We start from the raw sequence: 21820 nt of genomic DNA on the forward strand, positions 1-21820 counted from the left end.
AGTGTAGAGCCCAAAATGGGGCGTGATCCCACGAACCTTGAGTGGAAATCATGGCCTGAGTGGAAATCAAGAGTCGGATGCTTAACCAATGGAGCCGCCCAGGAACCCCTAGATTTTAAATAGACTTAAATATGCTAATTCATTTAGAAAATATATGCTGAATGTCTTCTCTGAACTAGGACCCAGGGTAGAGTCTCATGTGAAATGTGCAGTTTATAGACTAGACGGGAGATCATGACCCGAGCTGAAGTCGGACACTTAACCGACTGAGCTACCCAGGCGCCCCTAAATATTGGTCAATTTAAAAAAAAAATTGAAAAAGGGTGGCTCAGTGGGTTGGGCATTCGATGCTTGATTTTGGTTCAGGTCGTGATCTCACAGTTCTTGGGATTGAGCCCCATGTCAAGCTCTGTGCTAACAGCCCAGAGCCTGCTTGGGATTCTGTCTCCCCTACTTGCTCTCTATCTCTCTCTCTATGATCAATAAATACATATCCAGAAAGGAAGGAAGGAAGGGAGGGGGGTGAAGGAAGGAAGGATTGCGTGTGGGTAGATGAGTACTGATTTCCACAAGCCCTTGGCCACACCGAGAAGAATGTCTGGCCTTCAATACATGTTTGTTGAATGAATGAGTGAGTGAATAGTCAGTGGATGTTATTTCTTGATTTGGCTCAGCAAATAATACAGTCAATGCCCAGAGATCTGAACTTCAGAGAGGAAGAAAGCAGAGTGGTTTTGCGTTCTTTCTCTTTCGGTTTCCGTCCACCTCTTTCCTGGAGTGGTGGGTAAGGGGAACAGCCGCCCCGGTAAACAGAGAAGCCCAGAGAGGTGTTTTCTCAAGCTCGGGAGGCTGGCTGGGTTTGAAGTGTTCCATCCAAATCGGCTGTCAGTTCCTGCCCTTCCATGTCTCCTCAGATGCATGTGACATCTCGTTTGACCCGGACACGGCGCACAGGTATCTCCGGCTGCAGGAAGACAATCACAAGGTCACCAACACCACACCCTGGGAGCATCCCTACCCGGACCTCCCCAGCAGGTTTGTACACTGGCGGCAGGTGCTGTCCCGACAGAGCCTGTACCTGCACAGGTACTATTTTGAGGTCGAGATCTCGGGGCCGGGCACCTACGTCGGCCTCACCTACAAAGGCATCGACCGGAAAGCAGGGGAACGCAACGGCTGCATTTCTGGAAATGACTTCTCCTGGAGCCTCCACTGGAACGGGAAGGAGTTCACAGCCTGGCACAGTGACACGGAGACCCCGCTCAAAGCCAGGCCCTTCCGGAGGCTGGGGCTGTACGTCGACTTTCCGGGAGGGATCCTCTCCTTCTACGGCGTCGAGCCTGACGCCATGACTCTGGTTCACAAGTTTGAGTGCAAATTTTCAGAGCCCGTCTACCCCGCCTTCTGGCTTTCCAAGAAGGAAAACACCATCCGGATCATGGATCTGGGGGAGGAGCCCGAGAAGCCAATGCCAACTTCGGGGCAGGCTGCCCCCTAGACTCCAGCCTCCGCCCCTCAGACTCTTACTGACCACAGCAGCTTGCGTCTTAAGAGTGATTTGGGCGTGGAGATCTCGAGCAGAGAAGAAAGGTCTCTGGCTTCTCCCTTCTGCTCCCTGCTGGGCTGTTCTGTATGTTTGTAGTCATCCCTAAGCACCTGGATCCTCTTCCTCATCTTCTAGTGATGGTCTCCTGTCTGCTCAGGTGCCTAGATTCAGTAACCAGGAACCTTCAGAGCGAGCAGAAAAGACCGCAGAGAAATCAGAATAGACCACAAGCTCTATTTTGCACTTCTTCCACCCCAGACGCTGTCTTGGGTGCTGCGTGGCCATCATTAACTCGCTTACCCTTCACAGCGGCTCATATCATCCTCATTTTGCAGAGGGGGAGACTGCGGTTTNGGGGGTGGGGGGTGGTCAGTTAACTTGCTCAAAGTCATTGTGCTCACATGGTCCTGAGCAAGGGGCAGAGCTGGGATTCGAACCCGGGCAGTTTGGTGCTGAGATTCTAGCCAGTCCTCATTATTAGATCATGGGTATCGTGTGTGAGGGAATAAGCCACATGATGAACTCCACGGCATGGACACTGGGGGTCTTGAACCTTCAGTGTCTTTGCATCCACTCCGTCTGGCTGGGCCTTTAAGCTGTGCAGCGGCCGTGACCTCAGTACCTCTCACAGCAGCTCATCCTACTTTTGAATAGTGACAATTAGAGGAAATGTCTTAAAAATCTTTTTTAATGTTTATTTATTTTTGAGAGAGAGAGAGAGAGATACAGTGCAGTGAGGGAGGGGCAGGAAGACACAGAATCCAAAGCAGGCTTCAGACTCTGAGCTGTCAGCACAGAGCCCGACGCGGGGCTCAAACCCACGAACTGCGAGATTGTGACCTGAGCTGAAGTTGGATGCTTAACTGACTGAGCCACCCAAGTGCTCCCAGAAGAAATGTCTAAGACTGAGTCCAAGTCTTAGTCCCTGTGACCTCCGAGGAGCGGTGTCCCCTTGACTATGTGGACGTGTCTGATTTCTCATTCAGAGGACAGACCTTCAGCTGTCTGACAAAAGTTCTCACGCACGTCCCCCAGGGAAATATTCTTGTCTTCACCCTCCATTTCCCACTTTTCCTTCCTAACTGCTGGCTCTTTTCCTATGACCTGTGTCAAGGCAAGTCTCTTGCTCTTTGATAATCTGATGGTCCCTTGACTTGTTTCCAGAGACCCCATCCTATATTTGTATCCAAGGATTTATACAGGGGAGGATCTGAATTTTCGATGGAATTTGGAAAACTTGAATTTATTGAGTTCATTTTTTATTTGAATTTAAAGTATCGTTGCCTCACTGCTGCTTCCCGAGATACCTTGGATTCACGATTCAGCACCCCCATAGGCTGACACCCCTTCCGAACCTGGGGTCACCCATGGAATTGGTGAACTTTTCTTCTAAAGTCTTAATCTTGTTGATCCATATTGATTAGGGTGAGGCTATAATACGGAATCTTGTAGCCCCTGGTCAATACCTTTTGGGTTTAGTTAGTCAATAAGTTACACTTTGGTAGAACTGTATACAACTGTAGCCAACTTGTTGAAGCCCAGTTTTAGTTCTTTCTCCACCAGACACCAGGAAGGACTTTTCCAATGGCAGAAATCAAGACACGTCTGCATTTCCTTGCTCACCACCTGCCTCACAGCGCTCTCGAAAGAAAAAATGAGACCAGCTTGGCCAGTTTTTACTGAACCACTGAGATTTGTTAAGGTGCTGCCTGCTTTGTTTCCCAAATGCTCATCAACTCCTTGATTAAACCACTTTAGGATTCTGCCGTGAATGCACATCGAATTGTTGAGTCTGTTGTTTCCTGAATCTTCCTGCTTTTTCTTTTTAAAAATTAAGTCACTTTTGTGTGTCCCCATTCTTTACCACTTTTCCTAATTTCTCGAAGATTACTGCCTGGCTTTTGGTCACATTGGTAAACTGAGTCAGGGTCATGAAATATAATTTGTTTAGGTCAGAATGCTTGAGCTCTTATAAAGGAAGCCTTTGGGTGTCTCCTTAACCGACCTGAACTTTATTTCCCAGCCAGCTCTTTTCGTCCATTCAGTTTCAGTGTCAACACTTCCCTTCTTTTTTTTTAATGTTTTTTTTTTTTTTTTTTCTAGGAGAGAGAGAGACACACACACAGCGTGAGCAGGGGAGGGTCAGAGAGAGAGGGAGTCACTGACTCTGAAACAGGCTCCAGGCTCTGAGCTGGCAGTCAGCACAGAGCCCGACGCAGGGCTCGAACCCACGAACCGCGAGATCATGACCTAAGCGAAAGTCGGACGCTTAACCGACTAAGCCACCCAGGCGCCCCAACACCTCCCTTCTTGATACGAAAGATCAGAACAGGGGCATCTGGGTGGCTCAGTCAGTTGGGCGTCTGACTCTTGATTTTGGCTCAGGTCATGATCTCAGGGTTGTGAGATCAAGCCCTGCGTCTGGCTCCTTGCTGGGTGTGGAGTCTGCTTAAGATTCTTTCTCTTCCTTTCCTTCCACCCCTCCTCTGCTCCCTCCCCCCACTCTCAAAAAAAAAAAAAAATCAAAGCAAAACTGAGTGTTAGAAACATCTTCTTTCTCTCTGTCAGAGCGCAGACAGGGAATCCTACAAGGATTCAGGGTCAGCATAGCAGTGATCAGGCATTTGACGTTAAACTCTTTCTCCCCAAATTAATTAATGGTGTGGCCCTGTTTCCTTGGGGGAAAAAGTGTTTATAAAAAAATAATTTTCAAAAGATCCTACTAAAGCTGCTACTGTCAGACTGCAGTGAACCCCTTAACCGGTCTCAGGTGCTTTGAGTTATAGCGACTCCGTGTTTTCAACCTTTTCAAATTCTAATGTGCTTGCCAGAAGTTTCCATAGAAACCCTGGCCATCCTTTCTTCCATTCCAGCCTAACCCTAACCCTACCTCCAAACGCCTCCTCTCTGTGTTTTGCCCCATCTTTTCATTAAATCAGTTTCAAGCTTGATTTTGAAGTTAAATTTTATTTTCCCACAGGATGCTCCAGTATTTAGGCAGTGACATTTTAAAAAAAAATTGTTTTTGATGTTTATTATTTTTGAGAGAAAGAGAGAGGGCAAGCAGGGGAGGAGCGGAGAGAGAGGGAGACACAGAATTTGAAGCAGACTCCAGGCTCTGAGCTGTCAGCACAGAGCCTGATGCGGGACTTGAACTCACGAACTGTGAGATCATGACCTGAGCCATTATTGAGAGTCGGACACTTAACCAACTGAGCCTCCCACACACCCCTCAAGTACTATTTTTGAATACCATTTCTTATTTAATCTTTGTAGTCCTGTGAGATAGATAACATTTTCCCTATTTTGTGGAATGAAGATGAAAATATGGGTGGCTCAAAGACGCCATGTCACTTGGTCAAGGACACACAGTAATAACTTTTGAAAGAATTGAGCATTTGCATTTAGTTTTACCTTTCTAAAATTTTTTTATTTTTACGTAATCTCTACATCCAACGTGGGGCTCGAACTCATACCCCCGAGATCAAGAGTCACGTGTTCCAGTGACTGAGCCAGCCAGGCACCCCTGTGTTTATTTTTTAAGATGACGTTATGTTCACAGATCCTGACACACGTGCGTAGCTGACATCGGCGATTCTCACAGTATGGTTTCCCCACCAGCACCATCAGTACCATCCAGGGACTTAGTGGAAATGAAATTCTCGGGCTCCCAGCCTGGATTTAGGAATCAGGAACTCTGGGGGCCAGGCCTAGCGATCTGCTTTAATAAGCCCTGTAGGGGATTCGGAAGCATATGTATGTTGGAGAATCACTGGTTTACATCTATCTCTTCTCCCTCACCTGCTCTGCTTTTAGTACAGGCAGGAAGACGTTTTTGGCCCTCCCCAGGGGTACCCTATCTCCTTGGAAATTCATCTACTTCAGCTGAGTTTAGAACGTTCTGTACTGTCTTGGTTCCCCCCCTCCCTTTCAGGATAATAAAACATCTCTAGTCATTGTCCTGGTTTTCCACCTGCTTGTTTCAACGTCAAAGGGCAAACGGGCAACGTGGAAATTCACTGACTTCTCAGGAACAAAGACTTTTCTCATTTAACTTTGTAACATCACATGAGGGGCGGGTGGTGATCAAAGGGGGCAGTTTTCCCGCTTTCTCTGATCATAACAATGCTTGTGCAGTTCTTCACACATCGTAAAGTGCCCTTCAAATACAGCCATTGATTTGACCCTGATGCTCTGTGAGGTAGGTAAACAGGATCTCCATTTAACTGAAGGGGAGCAGGTCGAGAGCAGCAAGTGAACTGCCCAGGGGTAGGTAGCGGGCCGTAGCATAGCCTGCTTCCATCCCACACCCTCCTACTCCGGCACCTGAGCCCTCTCCTGGCTTCCTGCTGGCTGAGCTCGGCAGGTGGCCGGGGGGAGAGGGGCGCCCAACAGAGACTCAGGTGCGGCAGAATGTTAGGGCGGCAGAACTGGCCCCTTCTGGGATTCTCCAAACCATGAGAGACGGTGGGAAAAGGAAGTAGAGTATGGGGGTGCAATGGGTTTAATCAGAATCTTTTTTTTAAAAATGTTTATTTATTTATTTTTGAAAGAGAGACAGATCANGGTTCTGTGCTGTCATCACAGAGCCCGATACGGGGCTCGATCCCATGAACGTGAGATCACGACCCGAGGCGAAACCAAGAGTCAGATGCTCAACCAACTGAGACACCCAGGCAGCCCTGGTTTAATCAGAATCTTGAACAAAACAGAAATCTCCAGGTTTACTTCTCAGCTCCAAAGTCTTTCTTTGAGAAATGATTTCCTCTCCTGGGTCTTACCTCCGATGAGACCTATTTGCCTGCCTGCTTCTTTGGCCACCCCTGATGCCATTCCCCACCTGCCATCCGGCCACCTTGTCCTGCCCTCCACCACGGCCTCTTTCTAAATTCTGACACCAGATCCCAAATGGCTTCAACTTCCCTGCATGCGCCAGGTAAGATACTATGTGTGCGAGAGTATGTGTGCACACGTGTGTGTATGTTTGTGTGTGTGTGTAGTGGTGGTGAGTGGAAGGGAGAAGCAGTGTATCTCCTACAGATAAGAAAATGGGGGCTCAGAGAGGTGCGGGTAGCTTGTTCAAGGCCACACAGCTAGTGAGAAGCAGCATTGGGGTTTTGGCCGGTCTCTCTGACTCCCAGGTCTGTGACCGTCCACTGGGCCACAGCTGGCCCTCAGCACGGTATAAAGACTGACTTGTGTGGATAAAACCACTTCCTTGATGTAGGTAGACCAGCCTCACAGATTTAAATCCTAATTTATTTAGACCTTCAGAAATGAGCTAGCTTGGGGCAACTGGGTGGCTCAGTCGGTTAAGCGTCCAACTTCAGCTCAGGTCATGGTCTCACATTTTGTGAGTTCAAGCTCCATGTTGGACACTGTGCTGATAGCACAGAGCCTGTTTCAGAACCTCTGTCTCCCTCTGTCTCTACCCCTCCCCTGCTTATTCTCTCTTTCAAAAATAAATACAACTTAAAAAATAAAGTAAGCCACTTTCAGTTTGTAGCAGTTCTGGAGGTAGTGAGTCTTCTGCTTGTATACCCAAGTGCTCTATGTACCGGATACTCTTTCTTCGTGGCCACCCTCCTGTGCCTGGCTTCCTGATAGCTTAGAGGCTAATCTGCTTTCACCTTTTTGCCAGATATGGATTCCGATAGAAGAGGCTAGGCTGTTTGAACCGATCTCCTTCACAGCCTGATTCCTGTCCCTAACCCGGACTCTAATGCAAAACTGCCATTGCCACCAACCCAGACAATGATATCCAATGGCCTCCCCTAACAGAGCCAGGTCTCCAGATGTAGGCACCAGAAAGGCTCAGTTACTGCAAGCACTTTGGCTTCATGGAGGGAAATAACAGTTATAACAACTGGTCTCATGCACCTGATCCAGTCCTAGAAGGACGCTCTAATTTTTATCACTTGCCTTCATCTCTACCATCCTCATCAGTATGGTGGAGAAACGGAGGCTCACCGCGGCCAGGCAGCTTACCCAAGATTACACAGCTCCGAAGTACCAGAATCAGTGTTTGAAACCTAGAATTGTCTGCAGTAGAATTGTCTCCGTGTGCCTTGGAAACTCTTTTCTGGGCTGCCTGACATTCGCAAGGACATTTTGGCTGCAGTGGTGAACTGGGTGGTTATCGTTAGGTAATAGCCTATTACAGTAATTTTTCCAGCTTAGCATTGTATCTTTATTAGTTGTTTTGAAAAATTTTCAAACCTATGAAAAACTGAAAGAAGTGAACAATGAACACTCATATAGTCTTCACCCATAGTCACCAATTATTAACATTTTGTTAAATGTGTTCTTTCTCTGTGTGTAGATATACACATGTACAGTGTGTGTGTGTGTGTGTGTGTGGTGTGGGTATTTTTTGTTGGAAACTTTTGTGACACTTTGCAGATACTCAGACTGAATATGTCAGCACTTAAGAGTGATTTCCAAACGTTTTTCTGTGGATTCTAAGACCCCCAAAGCAGCTGCTAATCAAATTTTGTGGCTTGTAAAGCTGATAGAAGACAGTGTCTTCTATATGACAGTGTCATATTTAACTTCAGGTTACAAGGTTTTGTCTTCATCAGAATAGCCCCATTGTTCTCTGTAACTGCCTTGCAAACAAGTGAACTTTGGAACTTACAACATAGATTGAGGCTACTATAAGCTCACTTTGTCTATGTTACACATTGAGCTTCTCAGAAGATATAATTTGCAAACGATTTTGTTGCTCAGAATGTTGGAAAAGCCCAATGAGCTCCAATGAGGTCTCTTTCTGGGTCATAACTGATAGCAGAAACCTTCTGCTTGGGAACCTCAGGACTACATGCACTCAGAGGGTTGGGGCTAATGACCCACAACATCACCCCTGAATGGATCATAAGCAAGAGCAAGTGGTAAATGTCTCATGAAATAGGTTTGCCATTTTCATGTCCTTATTCTTTTAAAAATCATGCACACATGCACTCATTTAAAAAATTGTTTAATGTTTATTTATTTTTGAGAGAGAGAGAGAGTGCATGCAAGTGGGGGAGGGGTGGAGGGAGGGGGGACAGAGGATCCTAAGTGGGCTCTGTTGTTGACAGCAATGAGCCCAATGTGGGGCTTGAACTCACCAACTGTGAGACCATGACTTGAGCTGGAGTCAGATGCTTACTGACTGAGCCACCCAGGTGCTCTGCACACTCATTATTTTTTCACAGTCATCTCGATGACTTTTGGGGTGATTGAGGGGTGGTCTGGATCCAATGGTCAAGAAAGAATTCTTGAAGATGTCTTTGGTGCAAAAAGGTGATTTTATTAAAGCACAGGGACAGGACCCGTGGGCAGGAAGAGCTGCATGGGGGTTGTGATGGGTAACTGTTTATATACCCTCAGGCTGGGAGGGAGTCAGGGATAGAGTAAGTCTCTAATGAATTTTGTTGTTTTTTTTTTTTACTTTTTTTTTTTTACAAATAGTTTATTGTCAAATTAGTTTCCACATAACACTCAGTCTAATGAATTTTGGAAGCAAGGTTTCCAGGCCCTGGGGGGACTAGCTGTTGCTAGGGGGACGCCATTTATTACCGTTTAATAAAACCTCAGTCATGAGACCCTTCAGATGTATATTGGGGGCTGTAGGCTCGGAGGATGATTGCCAGCATATATCTTGGGGGAGTTGAGATACAGGAAGTAGACTTGCAGGATCCTCGAGGTTGGAATAAGTTAAGATTCCCTTTTGCCCCCAGCAAAGTGTCATCATCGAGGCAGCTGAGCTCCCAGAGGGAGGTCACTCTGTCTGTTTCAAGGACTTGTCAATGGACCGTAGGCAGTAAGGAAATTTAATATTTCATTTTAAATTTTTTTTAATGTTTTTATTTATTTCTAGGAGAGAGAGAGACAGCATGAGCAGAGGAGGGTCAGAGAGAGAGAGGGAGTCACAGACTGAAACAGGCTCCAGGCTCTGAGCTGGCAGTCAGCACAGAGCCCGACGCGGGGCTCGAACCCACGAACCGCGAGATCATGACCTAAGCGAAAGTCGGACGCTTAACCGACTAAGCCACCCAGGCGCCCCGGAAATTTAATATTTCATTTGCCTTAGTTTTGCCACATCGCACTTGAACCCCTTTCCTTTGTTCTTGGGCAGCCAGGAGTGTCCGAGGAACATTACACATATTTCTGGAGGGGGCGTGCCAGCCTGTATCTTGCCCTCAGATTACCCCACGCTCCCTCATCATCAATGTATGCGCATACACACATAGAGAGCGGGCATTGTTTGCTTGGCTACCCAGAACAAGGATCCCAATGACGACCACGACGATGACAGCATTAGGACAAAAGTTCGCATTTACTGAGAGTGAAATATGTAACAGGCGATCATCTAAATGCTTTGCCTATAGTATCTCATTTAATCTTCAAAAAACCATTCTGGGAAGTAGGAACTATCATCATCTTTGTTTCACAGATGAGGAAACTGAGGCATAGGGGATTAAGTAATGTGCTTGTGTACCCACAGCTAGTAAGCAGCTGGGCTGGGGTCCAAACCCAGGAGTCTGACCCCTGATGCCTCACTCTTCACCACTCAGCTCTTCTGTTGGCTGGGGTGCAAGGGGGGAGGGGCTCAAACCAGAGANAGGGGCAAAAGTGGGGAAGGAAGGTGTTTGGCTTTGCAGGAGCAGCAGTTCCTGCCAAGGAGCCTCTCAGCTAGGTGTTTTACCTGATAGCCCTTATGTGAGCCAGTCTGAGCTGGGTTGGAGCTAAGGATCTGCACAAAACTCCCCTCTCTACTCCCCCCTAAATTGTCCTGAAGTTACGGTTAGCTCATTATACTACTAAGATCTCCTGTGGGCGGAGTTTTCTGCCATTTTTTGAACATAATATATGTACTGGCATGTGGACATGCTAGACGTGAGCAATTGAACCGAAATGCCTAAAGTAATAGAATATGTGTAAATTCCTTAATGCGCATGCAAGCTCCTTGCCCCGCCCCCTAACGCACTAAATAGAACTTCCTGTCCTCACCCCCCACCTCCCTGCCCCCCCAGGGACACAGTGCTCTGAGAGATCTCCGTCTCCTTACCTGTAACAAGTCATCAATTGTTCTTTGCTTTCAAACACTTCCTGGGTTGTGTTCAAGTTCATGCACCCCAAGCGGTGACCGCCTTGAGTTCAGTACTGCCTCCCAGACACGTGTACGTGCATGTGATGGAGGTTGACTGACACTTTTCCACTAAGTGCTTCTCTGCCCAGGTTTCTGGTCAGCATTCTGAAGCAGTTAAACAAGTTCCTTTTAAACATTTGTGTTGTTAGTTTGATGATGAATTTAGAAAATGAATATAGGGGCGCCTGGGTGGCTCTGTTGGCTGGGCAGCTGACTCTTGATTTAGGTTCAGGTCATGATCCCAGGGTTGTGGGTTTGAGCCTTGTGTCAGGCTCTGTGCTGAGTGTGGGGCCTGCTTGAGATTCTCTCTCTCTCTCTCTCTCTCTGCCCCTCTTCCCAGCCCCTCTCCCGAATTTAAAAAAAAAAAAAGAAAAGAAAGAAAATGAGTATAAACATATTCAGGATCGTTGGGATAGCCACCTTATAACCAAACAGCTATAAACGTAAGAAGTTTACATCCAATTTTACATCTACGAATATTTGTAAGTTGTTAATAATAATATCAATGGAAGGTCAACACCAGGCTCCACAGTATATATTTTTTCCTTTAAGAAGGGCCCCTATGATACTTAAATTCGACCAACACAGATTCTTGTGGTTCTAGAAATGAGATGACCAGCTCTTTCAGTATATACAGCAACTGCCTCTACCTAAGCAGTGCCTGGTTTAGGAGATTTATGGTAAAGCCATGTTTCCTAGGAAGTCAGTACAAAAAGCCAGACTTCTACCGGCAGTTTCTGGGAGAGAGAAACTTTCCATCCAACGCAGCTTTTTACCTTTTTCTCTGGGAGATGTTTATACTAGAAAGGGCTCAACTGGGATATTTATCAGCCTCTCCTGCTCCTGCGGGATTTGGTGGGATCGATAACTGACAAGGATAAAATGCGCTGGCCATCTCAGGACCATGGAAAACCCGGAACTGAGGCTCAAGAATGCCCCCTATTTTCGTTGTGAGAAGGGAAACAGCTCTGTCCCCGTGTGCCAGACGTGTGAAACATGTGTCCTGGCCTGGAAGGTCTTCTCTACCAAGGAGTGGTTCCGGAGGATTGGTGAGATACCCCAGAGGCGGTTTCTGGTCAGCATCCTGGAGCAGTTGGACAGCTTATATTTGTTACACTATTTCCAGAATCTCCTTCAGGCCACGCAGGGGAAGGATTTTATCTACAGCTGGTCCCGGATCAACCTCAGCAGGAAGGAGGGGAAGATGGTCAGGTCTTCCTTGAACCAGATGTTGGATAAAACGGTCGAACAGAAGATGAAGGAGATTCTGTACTGGTTTGGAAACAGCACCCACCGGATGAAGGCAAATTACACGCTCTTGCTGCTCCAGATGTGTGACCCCAAGTTGCTGTTCACTGCGGCCAATGTCATCAGAGTCCTGTTCCTGAGGGAGCAGAGCAATGTCTCAGGTAAACAAGGCCACAGGTGGAGACCGGAGGGCCCCCAAAGGCGAGGAAGCCAGACGTTATGAGCCCGTAAAGGAGCCAGACATGTGGACAAGCTTAGGGAGCCAAGCTTAGGCTTTTCCAGAATGGAGAATAGAGTCCTGACATGCGGTCCCATTTGCCAAAGGAGAAATTGCAGAATGTGACTTCCTCCTAGAAAAGTATAAAATGCAAACACAGAGGGGCGCCTGGGTGGCTTAGTCGGTTGGGTGTCCGACTTTCGCTTAGGTCATGATCTCGCGGTTCGTGGGTTCGAGCCCCGTGTCGGGCTCTGTGCTGACTGCCAGCTCAGAGCCTGGAGCCTGTTTCAGAGTCTGTGACTCCCTCTCTCTCTGACCCTCCCCTGCTCACGCTGTCTCTCTCTCTCTCCTAGAAATAAATAAAACATTAAGAAAAAATGCAAACACAGGAGGTAGTACAGAACTTTTAACCGTCCGGCCTTTAGAATGGATTTAGACCCAGTTATGGCTGGCCTGTGCCTCTAATACTTATTGCTGGTGTGGTTCCTGCGTTAGTGGGTTCGAGATTAGATGGGGTTTGGGAGGGATGTAAGGGGGAAGCTTCTAAATTGTTCTGGCCTTCAGTTTGCACTGCACAGAAACCAGGCCAAGACGTCAAAATTTAGCGTTTCCCCATTCATTCTGCCATATTGCTTGTGCGTGTGCCTAAAATCCAGCCTTGAAGTGGTGTCTCTTCAAGGCTGCAGGTAGCAAGAGGGTCAAGTAAGGGTAGGGCAGGTGTCCCCAAACTTGCATCTGGATCACTGGGAAGGCTTTTGAAAACACAGAGGGCTGGGACCCTCCCCCAGAGCTCCTGACTCAGCAGCTCTGAGGTGGGTGTGAGATCCTGCATTTCCAGCAAGTTCCTGGCTGCTGCTGCTGCTGGTGGCCTGGGGTCCTCACCTTGAGAGCCATTGGTCTAGGGTGTTGATGAGAAGTTCTTGGAAATGGTTGGCCAGCTGGGTCAGGAAAGCAAAAAGAAACCGGAAAAGAGACAAGGGATTAGAGAGAGGTCCAGCCCCGGTTCAGTGGGGGATGGGGGATTGGAGAAGACTGGGAGGAGGGATCAGATGATCAGAGGGAAGAGTCTCAGGGGAGGAGTGTCAGCAGGGGGAGTCTCAGCGTCTCGGTAGCTCCGTGTTTGAGCTCACGAAGGTGGGGAGTCCCTAAATGTCCATGAGATCTGTTCTGTTGGTCATATCGATAGCCTATTAGCACCCAAAAGAAATTCAAAGCTAGACGACCCAGGGGACAGTTAGATCTCAATATATGCCACTTGGTTTCTTCAGTGTGTTAGGGAAGTAAAAGAAAGATAATCGAGAATGAAGAGCTGGAGAAAAAAAATCAGAGATTCCTACAAATTGGATCAGAGATCAACCAGTCCAGCCCCTTAATGTCGTAGATAAAGAAGCTGCAGTTCAGGAAATCTGAGTGACATGGTCTAGGCCACGCAGTAAGGGGCTTGAAAACCAGGCCTCCCGGAGGGAGGATATCCCATCTTGATGTACTGCCCCCAGGAGCTGGCAGACTCCAGAAGGCCTGGCTTGTACACACACACACACACACACACACACACACACACACATGCATGCGCACGCACACGCAGTGTTCTGTGGTTGTCTCAGAGACTTTGGGCGGTGACCATAGGAATCAGCCACTTGCACTGGAGCTGTGTAAGGCCAGTTACTCCTGGGTACGGCCCCTGGCCCGTTTCCTAGGAGAGTTTGTCTCTTAAGGAGTTAAATTTTCCTTTCTTGCTTTCCCTTTTTTTAAGTTTGCTTATTTATTTTGAGAGAGACAAACAGTGCAAGTGAGGGAGGAGCTTAGAGAAAGGGAGAGAGAGAATCCCAAGCAGGCTTTACACTGTCAGTGCAGAGCCTGATGTGGGGCTCAAACCCACAAAACTGTGAGATCATCACCTGAGCTGAAACCAAGAGTCGGAGGCTTAACCGACTGAGCCACCCAGGCACCCTAGAAGTTAAATTCAAAAAAAAAATTTTTTGAATGTTTATTTATTTTTGAGAAAGAGAGAGTACGAGCGGGCAGGGGCAGAGAGAGAGAGGGAGACACAGAATCCGAGGCAGGCTCCAGGCTCCGAGCTGTCAGCACAGAGCCTGACGTGGGGCTTGAACTCACAAACTTCTGAGCTGAAGTTGGATGCTCAACCGACTGAGCCACCCAGGCTCCCAAAAGTTAAATTTTCTAATTTGGCTCAAGGGCAGTTCTTGTTGAAGAAAATTAAGCAAGTGCCGCAGGAAAAAGTTTTCTCACTTCAGGCTCCTGCCCACAGCTCTTACTCTCTCTACTTTCTCTGGGGCTCTGACACATTGTGCATTGTAGGGGGGTCGGCAAAATCTAACAAGGAGCTTCCTGCAGTTTTTTTTTAATTTTTTGAATGTTTTATTTACTTTTGAGAGAGAGAGAGAGAGATCGCATGAGCAGAGGAGGGTCAGAGAGAGACACAGAATCTGAAGCAGGCTCCACGCTCTGAGTGTCAGCACAAGCCTGATGCGGGGCTCAAACCCACGAACCGTGAGATCATGACCTGAGCCAAAGTCGGATGCCCAACTGACTGAGCCACCCAGGCACCCCAGCTTCCTGCAATTTTTGCACAGAAACTCGGAGGCCCCAAATAAAACCTGACGTATCTGGCCTGGTCCATAATGTGTGGATTGAAAAGAAGCAAGTAGAAAGAAAACTGGTTTTCTCCACCCCCTTTCCTCCACACGCCCACTTAAGGAGCGCTCTTGTCTTGGCTTTTTGATTTTCAGGGTTCATTCAGTCTACCGGTGATGCGTTCGTCTCCCCGGAAAAAGGCCACCTCCAGTCTGAGGACTCACATGTCTGCTGGGCAGCCAGAACCAAGAACACATCCTTCCCTTTGTCTAGATCTCCAGAGAAAGAAGCGTTGCTTGAAAATATGGGGGACGAAACATCTTATGCTGGTAAGTCAGCTCGTAGCAGGAAAGCCAAAAGCTACGAGACTGGGAAGTCACAACGGAGCTGGAGCGGGGGGCAGGGGTGATTTTGGAAACAGATGTTCATTTGACACCAACAGTGTGTTGGGCTCACGGATACTGATTACGTCATTGACTCCCACATCTGGTAAGGGGAGAAATGAGCGCTGAGGTCAGTCATTATAACCCTAAAGTCCGTGTTTTCATTTCTCCATCCTGGTGCTTCTGAGAGGTGCTTGGACATAGAGATCAGAAAGGAAAAGATCAAGGGTTTCCTTTGAAATCAAGAGGCTGCAATCTCTCGTCTGGCCTCTTTGGCAGGGATGGGCCCCTCTAGAAATCAGCCCACCGATACCTATTTTTATAGTAGTGGATTCAGTGTTGAAGAGGAAATAGAAGTAGTGAGGATTTGGAGCCTAACCTTAAGGCTCTCCTGAGCTGGTTTGTGAAGCGAGGTCTGGACGCGAAATAAATACAAGCAACACAAAGCATCGATTCTCAAACACTTTTTATATGGAACATTCTAAACTTCATAAACAGATAAAAAACAGCATACTGACTGCCCACATAACCATCACTCAACTTCAGTAATTGTCAACACTTGACCAATTTATGTCATTCATTTCCCCCTTTACAAAATTAAGTGTTTTTTCTTTGGTGTAATTTATTTTATTTTTTTAAATGTTTATTTTTGAGAGAGATGGAGAGATAGAGCATGAGCGGGAGAGGGGCAGAGAGAGAGGGAGACACAGAATCCAAAGCAGGCTCAAAGCAGGCTCAAAGCTCTGAGCTGTCAGCACAGAGCCCAACGTGGGGCTCGAACCCATGAACTGTGAGATTATGACCTGAGCCGAAGTTGGATGCTTAACTGACTGAGCCACCCAGGTGCCCCTTTTGGGGTAATTTATAGGAAATGCCAGACCCAATGCCATTTCACCTGAGTGGGACAGGGTTTGATACTATAGGCATCTCCTTGAACGGGAAAGCCTACAAACTCCTTGTGCCTTTGGTTTGGAAGATATTGTTTCCATTTTGGCTGAAGAAATGACAAAAATCCAGTAGCCTAAGGATAGACTATGATGAGCTCTGTTTCTGGGGAGAGGGTTTGGTGAGGCTTTTCATGGCCTGGAGTTCCCAAAGATTCAACCCCATCCTGCACCTTTCTCTGGCTTTCCTCTAAAGGACAATGGAAGAGTTCCCTCCAGTGCATTTCTGAGATGAACAGGCTGTTTTCCAGAAAAGCAGGCAGGTCCAAGGCAGACAGCGTCCCCACCAATCTGTTGATGGACTTGGAGGTCGTCCGTGACCTGTCTTCTGGGGCCAGAAAATATTGGGACTTCATCCGTCACCTGCCGGTCCACCTCTCCAAGTATATTCTAAGTACGCAGGGGTGAATTGGGGGATTTTTCTCAAGACGCTCCTCATCATGGCTCCGATCGGAGGTTCCCAGGTCCATCATCTTTTTTTTCTTTCCCCCCCCAGGTATGCTGGATAAAACCAGCCTGAACAGGTGTGCCTATGTGAGCCGGCACTGGGCTTCGCTGGCTCAACAGGTCAAGAAGGATCATTCAATACATACTTTCCTTCAGAACCAGATTGCCTTCTTGCAGGTACTTCCTGGCTGCGAGGGGCGGAAATGGAGCCCAGCCTCATTTCTGCGTTGAGGGTGGCCTGACTGTGCACCTCTCTGGTCTCTTCGGTGGACCCATAGCTGGCCTCCTGCTCCCTGTTAGCTGCTTCGTAGGCTTTAGCAGTGGCTTCCTGTGTGTCTGGACTCCCCTCCATTAATTACCACCCCCAATTTGTCCGTGCATCTGGCAGGGACGACATGCATAGAAACATTTCAGGAAGAGAGAGGCAGAGCCTTTCTGAAACCGAGCAGGGCTCCCCCCCCCCCACCTTTCTCCACCCCCAGAGATTTATACTGCGGTTTATGCAATAAGAAAGCCATGAATATATTTCTGGAACAGCCTCATAGGGTGCCCAGATGTTTCAAAGACCATTAAGTATGTATATATATTTTTAAATATTTTTATTTATTTCTAGGAGAAAGAGAGAGAGACAGTGTGAGCAGGGGAGGGTCAGAGAGAGAGGGAGACACAGACTCTGAGCTCCAGGCTCTGAGCTGGCAGTCAGCACAGAGCCTGACGCGGGGCTCGAATCCACGAACCGCGAGATCATGACCTAAGCGAAAGTCGGACGCTTAACCGACTAAGCCACCCAGGCGCCCCCTCATTAAGTATATTTTTAGGTTAAAATGCAATTCTCCTGGCTAGTATCTGGCATTTTTACTTCTGTTTCTCGCCTGAAGCCTTACCCCGAATCATGGATTCTCCGTAGCTTGAGTTTTTCCCAGCAGGGAGCCATCACAGAAGACAAGAAGAAGCAGGCATTGTGAGGCAGGCCATCCCTCTGGGAAGCTGAGAACTGGTTGCCATTTCTTGCTGGTCTTGCTCTGGGTGTTTGGTATTCATGACCCACCTTAGGCCAATCTGCACACGCTACTGGCCAGACGTTTGCCAGAGTTTACCCACCTTTCAGATCTTACCAAGCACTAGGTTTTCTCCCTCTTCTTGGAGAGGAGGAGCCAAGAGTAATAGCCATTTTCTGTTATGCTTTCCCTCAGGGATCCTACACAAGGGGAATCGATCCTAATTACGCCAACAAGCTTCTTATCCCGGTTCCTAAGATGGCAGATGATGGGAAGCGCATGCGTGTGAAAAATCAGAAGTGGAAATTGAGAACGAAGGTGGGTTGTGGTGGCACGTGGAGTCTGGACTCAGCCCTCCCATGAGGGGTATGGGAAATGGGACCATATAGGGTATAGCACATGGATACAGGATATGGGAGGCGACATTCCCTAAGGGAGACCAGAGTTGTGTGCCGTGGGTCCTCAAGCAAACAACGTCCTCTACTTCAGCCTCAAATCCCTCGTCTGTTAAATGCGTGGCTGGATTTGCTTGGCCTCTCTGGATTCTTCGTTTACTTCCAATCCCACGGCCATGTCCCGGGTGCATGGCGTGGGGTTATCTAGCAGAGAGCTCAGAGCCACGAGCGAGTGGTATTTTCCTCATCACCTGTCGGTTCGTGCTTCTGGAGGCTGCAAGAGTCCGAGATGGGGCCAGGGTGAGTCCAGATTGTCCAAGGTCCAGAATGAATTAAGTTTTCTCCCTTCTTACCTCCGGGTTTCTTCTCTTCCTAGGAAAGAAAAGGGAATTACTTAACTATAGGCCTCCCTACCACATCACAGGGGCCAATGAAGACAAGCGGTTGAAAGACTCTGAGCTCTATGTTCTGCTTACCCAGGCCTGGTGGTCATTCCTAAAACCATCGGATTCTTGCCTCCTTCTTTCTGCTCAAGAGCTTTCTGTTTTGAAGTCTATTTAGTGGCCCCAGAAGGATACTTAATGAGGAGAGGCGGTAGCTTCTCATAAGGAACCTGTGTAGTGCGAATTAGACTTTGAGGGATAGAAGGGACCAGAGAGACCATCTAGTTCATACGTTTGTAGAGGCCAGACAGGCCACACAAATGACAGAGGTGGGTGGTGTGAGCAGGTGTGACAGGACCACGATGAGCTGGGGGGTTCGCTCCCCATCTGAAGGCAATTGCTACTGAGCTCCGGCCAATTATTGCCATGAGAGACTGTGGACCTCAACTTCCCTGACCATCTGAGCTTTCAAGAGATGTTAGAAATCTGAATTATCACTGGACAGCTCTCGTTTTTCTTAAATGCGTGGGCCAAAGAAAACACATTTGTGGACTTACTTTGACCTGCAATTCTTTTTTTTTTTTTTTTTATGTTTTATTTATTTCTAGGAGAGAGAGAGACAGCGTGAGCAGGGGAGGGTCAGAGAGAGAGGGAGTCACAGACCGAAAGAGGCTCCAGGCTCTGAGCTGGCAGTCAGCACAGAGCCCGACGCGGGGCTCGAACCCACAACCGCGAGATCATGACCTAAGCGAAAGTCAGACGCTTAACCGACTAAGCCACCCAGGCGCCCCACTTTTTTTTAATCTTTGAGTTGACCCATTCACTCATTTTACAGATGAAGAGACTGAGGCAGAGAGAGTTTCAGGTCTCCCTGACAGTGACAGAGACACAAGCTGAACTCTGACTCACTCTTTCCAAGCCGTTGCTCTAACAAAATTAACACTCTTCTTTAGGTGGTGTAGCTAGTAACTGCCTGACTGAAAAGGATGACCCAGACAGTGTTTGATATTTTAGGAATGTTTTTTTTGTTTTGTTTTGTTTTTTTTATTTATTTCTAGGAAAGAGAGAGAGAGAGACAGCGTGAGCAGGGGAGAGTCAGAGAGAGAGGGAGTCACAGACTGAAACAGGCTCCAGGCTCTGAGCTGGCAGTCAGCACAGAGCCCGACGCGGGGCTCGAACCCACGAACCGCGAGATCATGACCTAAGCGAAAGTCGGACGCTTAACCGACTAAGCCACCCAGGCGCCCCAGGAATGTTGTTTTAGTCTTAAAAAATTTTTTTAAGTATTCATTTGTTTTTGAGAGAGTGAGAGTGAGAAAGCATGAACAGAAGAGAGGCATAAAGAGAGGGAGACACAGAATCGGAAGCAGGGTCCAGGCTCTGAGCTATCAGCACAGAGCCCGACACAGGGCTCGAACCTACGAACCGTGAGATCATGACCTGAGCTGAAGTCGGATGCTTAACCCACTGAGCCCCCCAGGCACCCCTATTTTAGGAATGTTATAATTTGAGAAAAGACAGAAACAGGTAAAGCACTGTGGTCACCAGAACAGAGCATGTGAAGTAGCAAGACAAAGCGGTGAAGGGGTCTCCTAGGGAAAGGTAGAGATGAGTGCTTCCGAGGGATGGTGATTGCCATGGGTAGTGAGCTTGAACGATGCGCCAGGAATGGTATGCCAAGGGCTTTGTACACATCATTCACTTGACCTTCACCGTAGATCGAATAGATATCATTGCTCTCAACTTATGGATGTGGAAGTGAAGGGTATGATGTTAGAAAACTCACCGAAGATCTCATAACTGGTCAGTGGCAGAGCTGGGATTTGAACCAGGCCTTTTTCCTCCCAACGACTCCACCATGTAACTTCGAGGCTCTCAAAACTTAGTGGATGAACCAGAGCCAAGGAATTCCAGCCTGGGTCATGAGAAGTCAAGGCGTCTTGATCAATTCAAGGCAGGATATCAGAGCTGCTTGGACACTGGAGGGGAGGCAGGATGACCGACTCTGGGGAGAGACTTCTAGGTGGATGTTGCTATTTGGTTAAAGATCAAGGAGATGGAGCTGGGGAAAGTGGGCATCCCAAGGAAGAGTCTACAGGCATGGAGAAGAAGGCTAGGTAGGAAGGCGACTTAGCGAGAGAGGGCCCTGGGGGGACTCCCATATGCAAACATGATGCTGTGACCTTCTTTGTTTTCATGATAAACCCACCCTGTGTTTTGGTTTCCTGCTGGCATGGTTGTCATTTCCTGATGGAAATGGCTGGAAAGAGGAGTGAGAGTCCAGTTGAGTCATCTGTGCCAGAATTTAGCATGTCTGGAGTGCCACAGTGGCCCAGAAAGCGTATGATGGAGGGAGGAGGCCCAAAGAGGAAGGGAGGAAGGAAGGAAGGAAGCAAGGAAGGAAAGAAAGGAGGGAAGGAAGGGAAGAAGGAAGGAAGGAAAGAAAGGAAGGAAGAAAGCAAGGAAGGAAAGAAGGAGGGAAGGAAGCAAGGAAGGAAAGAAGGAGGGAAGGAAGCAAGGAAGGAGAGAAGGAAGGAAGAAACTATTAGAAAGGGAAGGGAAACACCCTTGTTGAGACTTGAAACAATTGATTTCTTCTCTCTGAGGCTCAGATATATCTCATCTGTAAAATGATGAGAGTACTTTGTGGGGCAAATGATGTACATTATGAGGCAGCTATAAGGAGAAGTGAAGGTTGCATATGTGAGCGGACTTTGAGGCACAAATGCATGGAGCGTGTAGCTGTGATTTTACCTACGGCTTGAGTTCCCATGAGCACGCTTTGCAGTGTCAGGTGTACGAAATACAAACATGAAGCCCAGACTTCTGCAAAATAGTTGAAGGGCACCTATGACTTGATTTTATGAGCGTACCCTTTGTGAACTCATTTTTGGAAAAGTTGAGCTATCAGCAACATCCAGAGTTCATGGAACCGAAACACACAGAAGATACAAAGCGTTGGAGGATGAGTCAGGACCCTTAACTCACAGTTTTCTAACTCATGGATGACTTTAGTGCCTGCTCATTGGCCCCTCCCTACCAGCATGTAGTGGCAGGCAGAGCCCGAAGAGGCAGAATCCTTGGGCCCTTATGTTCTGGCCAGGGAAGACCTTAGAGGGTGCGTGTTTGGGGCCCTGGGTAAAGTTGCCACTCTGTTTTGACTCCAAGTGTTCCCTTGTTAGAATGACTACAACCTGTGGGCCGCATACCAGAACCAGGACACTCAGCAGGTCCAGATGGAAGAGAGAAATGTCTTCTGTGGGACTTATAATATCCGCATTCTCTCTGACACGTAGGTACTGGGGTCAGAATGCAGGCCTTCAGGGACCCTTGAGTTAGCCACACTGGGATTCCCATGACCCTGTTCAGTTGGAAAAGGCATTCCTTCCTGACCTCCAACTCCAGCCCCCAACTAAAATGAGATCCCCTTCGGAAAACAGGTGCTGGATTTTTGTACCATTCTCGGCAGTGGGTGGAAGGCACTTTCCCATTATAATTTCGGGTATACCAATCAACCGTCCTTTGCGCGAG

The 21820-nt window shown here is 47.8% G+C and overlaps 1 protein-coding gene and 1 pseudogene across 3 annotated transcripts in view; both read left to right on the plus strand.

The window, feature by feature from the left end:
- Nucleotides 1-689: 689 nt before the first annotated feature.
- On the plus strand, nt 690-4497 carry LOC144217171 (tripartite motif-containing protein 16 pseudogene; annotated as a pseudogene).
- Nucleotides 4498-11387: 6890 nt separating this feature from the next.
- FBXW10B (F-box and WD repeat domain containing 10B) overlaps nt 11388-21820 on the plus strand; it is a 35362-nt gene continuing 24929 nt past the window's right edge. For 2 of the 3 annotated variants that reach the window (XM_077746825.1, XM_077746826.1), the window contains exons 1-6: nt 11388-12088; nt 14895-15068; nt 16263-16460; nt 16563-16690; nt 17707-17829; nt 21472-21581. In XM_077746825.1, the coding sequence (XP_077602951.1) occupies nt 11584-12088; nt 14895-15068; nt 16263-16460; nt 16563-16690; nt 17707-17829; nt 21472-21581 (1238 nt within the window). In that variant the 5' untranslated portion in view covers nt 11388-11583. The remainder of the gene's footprint in view (nt 12089-14894; nt 15069-16262; nt 16461-16562; nt 16691-17706; nt 17830-21471; nt 21582-21820) is intronic. The other variant, XM_077746827.1, reaches the window with a different exon arrangement.

The sequence above is a fragment of the Crocuta crocuta genome, unplaced genomic scaffold (assembly GCF_008692635.1).
Source record: "Crocuta crocuta isolate KB4526 unplaced genomic scaffold, BGI_CrCroc_1.0 scaffold139, whole genome shotgun sequence".
Taxonomy (NCBI): Eukaryota; Metazoa; Chordata; class Mammalia; order Carnivora; family Hyaenidae; genus Crocuta; species Crocuta crocuta.